General features: G+C 39.6%; 1 protein-coding gene across 1 annotated transcript; it reads left to right on the top strand.

Moving 5' to 3' along the window:
- Positions 1-853: 853 nt before the first annotated feature.
- LOC129559515 (olfactory receptor 7A10-like) lies at positions 854-1,804 on the top strand. The gene has a single exon (XM_055431336.2). The coding sequence runs from the start codon at positions 935-937 to the stop codon at positions 1,802-1,804; it is 870 nt and encodes a 289-aa protein (XP_055287311.1). The 5' UTR covers positions 854-934.
- Positions 1,805-5,494: the final 3,690 nt, after the last annotated feature.

The following is a 5,494-nucleotide window of genomic DNA, read 5'->3' as shown; positions in this document are numbered from 1 at the left end:
GTGTGTGTGTGTGTGTGCGCGCGCGCGTGCACGCGCTTAGTTGCTCAATTGTGTCTGACTCTTCTGAAACCAGTTGGACTACAGCCCACCAGACTCCTCTGTCCATGGGACTTTTCAAGCAAGAATACTGGAGTGGGTTATTGTCTATCTATAGAGAGATATAGATATCTCTCTCTCCATATATATATATATATATATATAGTTATATACATATATAGCTTGCATATTATGGAGTTTTAAATGAAGCCACATATATATATGTATACACTAATGAGGAAGCCACTACCTAGCAATACATGTATATAAGGCTTAACTGCAAACTTATATGCAGGCTAAATTGCTTCTATATATATATATATATATATATATATATATATATAGTTGAGCTTCCCAGGTGGCACCACTAGTTCTAAAGAACCAGTCTGCCAGTGCAGGAGACATAAGAGATGCAGATTCGATCCCTGGGTCGGGAAGATCCCCTGGAGGCAACCCACTCCGGTATTCTTGCTTGGAGAATCCCTTGAGCAGAGGAGCCTGGTGTTCTACCATCCATAGGGTCACAAAGAGTCAGACATGACTGAAGCGATTTAGCATGCGTGTAAGTTTGCAATCAAGCCATATATACAAGTGCTGCTAGGTAGTGGCTTCCTCACTGAGATATATATATATATATATATATATATATATATATATGGCTTCATTTAAAACTTTAATATATGCAAGATATATATATATATATAGTTAACTAATTGTAATATTTCACCTAGTTAGTAATGCCCATTTGTATGAAAATTAGTCATATTATTTTTTTCTTTTCTAGTCATTATGTCTACCTTATGGAACCAGTAATAACACAGAGGTTTCAGGATTTATTCTTCTGGGATTATCAAAGGAACCAGAACTGCAGCCCCTCATATTTGGACTTTTCCTCTCCATGTACCTGATCACTGTGTTTGGAAACCTGCTCATCATCCTGGCTGTCAGCGCAGACCCCCACCTCCACACCCCCATGTACTTCTTCCTCTCCAACCTGTCCTTTGCAGACATCTGCTTCACCTCCACCACCATCCCAAAGATGCTGTGGAACATCCAGACTCATAGGAAAGTCATAACCTACGAAGGCTGCATCATCCAGATGTATTTTTTCTTACTGTTTGGGGGACTGGATGCCTTCCTCCTGTCTATGATGGCCTATGACCGGTATGTGGCCATCTGTCACCCTCTGCACTACACAGTCATCATGAACCCCTGGCTCTGTGGTCTCCTGGTTCTGTCATCTTATATTATGAGTTTCCTGTATTCCTTTCTACAGAGCTTAATGGTGGTGCAGCTGTCCTTCTGTACAAACAATGAAATACCTCACTTTTTCTGTGAAACCAGTCAGGTTGTCCTACTGGCCTGTTCTGACACCTCCATCTGTGACATGGTGATGTATTTTGCAGGAGTGCTGATCGGTGGTGTTTCCTTCACATGTATTCTTTACTCTTACTCTCAGATAGTCTCCTCTGTATGTGGAATCTCATCAGCTCAGGGGAAGTATAAAGCATTTTCCACCTGTGAATCTCACCTCTCTGTTGTCTCCTTATTTTACTGTTCAGTCCTAGGAGTGTACATTGCTTCTGCTGATACTCACGGCTCATATTCAAGTGCAATCACCTCGGTGATGTACACCGTGGTCACACCCATGCTGAACCCTTTCATCTATAGTCTCAGGAATAGTGACATAAAAGGAGCTCTGAAAATATTATTTACAAAGGAAACTATAAAAGAGATAATTGTCTTGGTGTTGAAGAACTGCTGTTGATTGCAAGGCTCACAACTTCAAAGCCATAAATTGTGATTATTTGAATCACATTTTGAAGCTAGAACTTACTCTTTCTATTTGTTTCCAGAATTTTTATTTCTTTGGCTTCCATTTATCTGAAAAACTTAACTACAATTATTAAGCTTTCTTTTCTCTGATATTGAACCTTTCCCCCTTTTTTTGTCTTCCAATTATTCCAAGTTTATTCCCAATCTCAAATATTAAGTATTTGGAGAATCTCATTTGTCTCATAGGACAATATGCATTTCTCAGTATTTTTTTTTCCTCAAATGATAAATATAATCCTATGTAATCTTCCCTTAGTATTCCTAAATGCATAACTATAGGCTGTACTAAACCTATGCGGGAAAAGAACACACTTGGGAAAACAGGGTCATTTATATAAGTTTATAGGAGAGGAAAATCTGAGCCCACCATTTTTCACTATATGAGCATAACTGCTTGTGTATAAATAACAGTTTTTTCATAATTATATAGATTTAACATATAGTGCATTTTAGCTAATCATTTGTTTTCATTAATTAATTTCAATTAATTAATACCCAGCAAGAATACTGGAGTGGGTATTATTTTACTCTTATACACCCTGTATGCACAGTGCCAACACTAGCCCCTGACTTTGTTTACCAAATACATGTCTTCTAGTGATGTCTCCATGAAAACAGGTATTTGAATAAACCATTGGATTCATATGACCTTGAATATGATGAAGCAAGCTTATCTTATACTTTGTATCACTCTGCATAATATTTCTTTTTCAAAATTTACATTTACTTTTTGAAGTAAGATATACATCACTTGTTTAAGGTGGTTTATTCTTTGGTGTGAAGTTTTAGAAGGTATATTTTAAGGTTTTTCATTGAATTACTGACTTTTTTTTCTTGAAGTCTTCCAGTGATGCATACAAACATGATTCTTTCTATTACTCTAAATAAAATAACTCATCCTTTTCTAACTTTCATTGCAAACACTAGAGGGACAGTAAATAACCACAATCATCTACTATATATCTCCTATATAGGGACATTTCTTCAATCTTTATTATCATAAATGATTCCCAAGACAATGTGAATCTTTTTAGTCAATCAGGGTCAGCCGAGTTTCTGCACCAACCTGCATGTCCTTCCAAGTTCTCCTAGGGAGCTAGAAAGGATATCAATGTAGTCATTTTTTACTACTGTTACTTGTGAAAGTGGAAGTCGCTCAGTTGTGCCCAACCCTTTGCGACCCCATGGACCATACAGTTCATGGAATTCTCTAGGCCACAATACTGGAGTAGGTAGCCCTTCCCTTCTCCAGGGGATCTTCCTGACCCAGGGATTAAAATCAGGTCTTCCGCATTGGAGGCAGATTCTTCACCAACTGAGCCACAAGAGAAGCCCAAGAATACTGGAGTGGGTAGACTACCACTTCTCCAGCGGCTCTTCCAGACCCAAGAATGGCAGGAGGATTCTTTACCAACTGAGCTATCAGGGATTTGATATAAAAATAAATAATGATACAATCAGAAATGCTATCTTCAAATATCAGAATGAATGTCAAAAATAAGGTCAAGTAGATTATTTTCATTGCCCTCAGTTCTGTGCCTTTGGGTTATTGCATCAATTATTGTATCAGTTATTGCAGCATAACAAGACAACATAAAATAAAATAACTTATCATAATGACTTTATTATTGAATGAGGCAGTATGATTGGGAGTGGTCCTGAGTCCTGCTTGCCACTTGATGAGTCTGTATTCAGCTAGAAATCTCTTCATTGTGTTTCTAAGGCTCATTCATGAAACTGTGTGAATCGTGTTCTTTTGTCTTGAACATATTTATGGTCAGTTCACTCCTTGTCTATACCCAGTTTATCCATTTACAGAAAAGATGAGTTTCTGAAATATGAATCCCTTTACTTTAATGTCACAATTCCTATATCCATATATAGCACTTTGCTTTCTTCCCAGTTAGAAGATCTATATTCCATACTTCACTCTAAATATTATCTGACTTACTAATTTTTAATTAATTAATACCTAAAATTTAATTTTTTCCTTTTAACTAATTTATTAGTTATACTAAAACTATCATACCGCCTCATATACCATCTTACTGACTTTACTCAGAGAAAATCAGTCTCCTCCATCTATCACCTGTACTTTTAAAGTATGTGTTGTTTAATGTATGTCATTATATTCTGATAGGGCTTTCCAGGTGGCACTAGTGGTAAACAATCCACCTGCTAATTGAGAAGCTTCAGGAGATGTGAGTTCGATCCCTAGGTTGGGAAGATACCTTGGAAGAGGATGTGGCCACCCACTCCAAAATTCTTGCTGGGATAATCCCATGGACAGAGGAGCCTGACAGGGTCACAAAGAGTTGGACAGAGGAGCCAGGACTTCCTTGGTGGCTCAGATGGTAAAGCATCTTCCTACAATGTGGGAGACCAGGGTTCAATCGCTGGGTTGGGAAGATCTCCTGGAGAAGGAAATGGCAACCCATTCCAGTATTCTTGCCTGGAAAATCCCATGGATGGAGGAGCCTGATAGACTACAGTCCATGGCTGGCAAAGAGTTGGACACGATTGAGCAACTTCACTTTCACTTTCTCAAATTTAATTTTTTTCCTTTTAGCTAATTTATTAGAGTATCATGCTGTGTGCTCAGTTGTGTCCAACTCTTTGTGACCCCGTCAGGCTCTTCTCTCCATGGGATTATCCCGGCAAGAATACTGGAGTGGGTGGTCACGTCCTGCTCCAGGGGATCTTCCCAACCTAGGGATCAAACTCACATCTCCTGAAGTTTCTGAATTAGCAGGTGGATCCGTTTACCACTAGTGCCACCTGGGAAGCCCTATCAGAATATAATGACATACATTAAACAACACGTATTTTAAAAGTACAGGTGATAGATGGAGGAGACTGATTTTCTCTGAGTAATGCCAGTAAGATGGCATATGATGGGGTGTGTGTGTGTGTGTGTGCTAGTCAGTCATGTCTGACTCTTTGTGACCCCATGGACTGTAGCCTTCCAATCTCCTCTGTCCATGGGATTCTCTAGGCAAGAATACTGAAGTGGGTTGCCATACCCTTCTCAATATGAGGTATACAGGGATTTCTAGCATTCTTCCACCCCTAGAAACATCAATCTGAATAACTGTCTGTATACAACAATACCTTCGTAAGTGTCAGGATTCTAGGCCGTTGATTACAGTACATTAATATGAGAAAAATTTAGTAAATACATTTTTCTGTTATCCTCATTACAACATTTCCACAAGTGGGCAACAAAGCATGGAGACACCTTCCCCATGACAGAAAGAAGCTGAAGTGTTTGTCTGACCTCATTGTAACCCACACAACAGGCCACCCCCTGCAGCCTCAGGCTCCAGGCAGACTTCCCCAGACTGAGGCTCCAGAAGAACAATGTTCCATGCCCCCAAGCCTGAGGACATCCTGCATTGACCCAAACTGTAGGCCGGTCCTGAGAATAGGATACCATATGATTGCTGAGACCCTAGGCTCCAAGCTTATGTAAGCACCAAGTCAGCATGACTCCTGTTAATCAGAGCTTTCAGTCTACCCCAGCATGAGGCCAGCTCTTGCAGTCCAACTGCCAGGCTCATTCCAGTGTTCCCTGATGCCTTGTCAACCCCTGCAAACCCAAAGTCCAGGTCTATCTCCAGGG

The sequence above is a fragment of the Moschus berezovskii genome, chromosome 8 (genome assembly GCF_049115385.1).
Source record: "Moschus berezovskii isolate FMDL1 chromosome 8, NW_MosBer_1.0, whole genome shotgun sequence".
Taxonomy (NCBI): Eukaryota; Metazoa; Chordata; class Mammalia; order Artiodactyla; family Moschidae; genus Moschus; species Moschus berezovskii.
This window is presented reverse-complemented; position numbering and strand designations above follow the sequence as displayed.

What these genes read in the sequence shown, in the direction of transcription:
- LOC129559515 (XM_055431336.2), top strand. Translation starts at nt 935, where the DNA reads ATGTACCTGATCACTGTGTTTGGAAACCTGCTCATCATCCTGGCTGTC.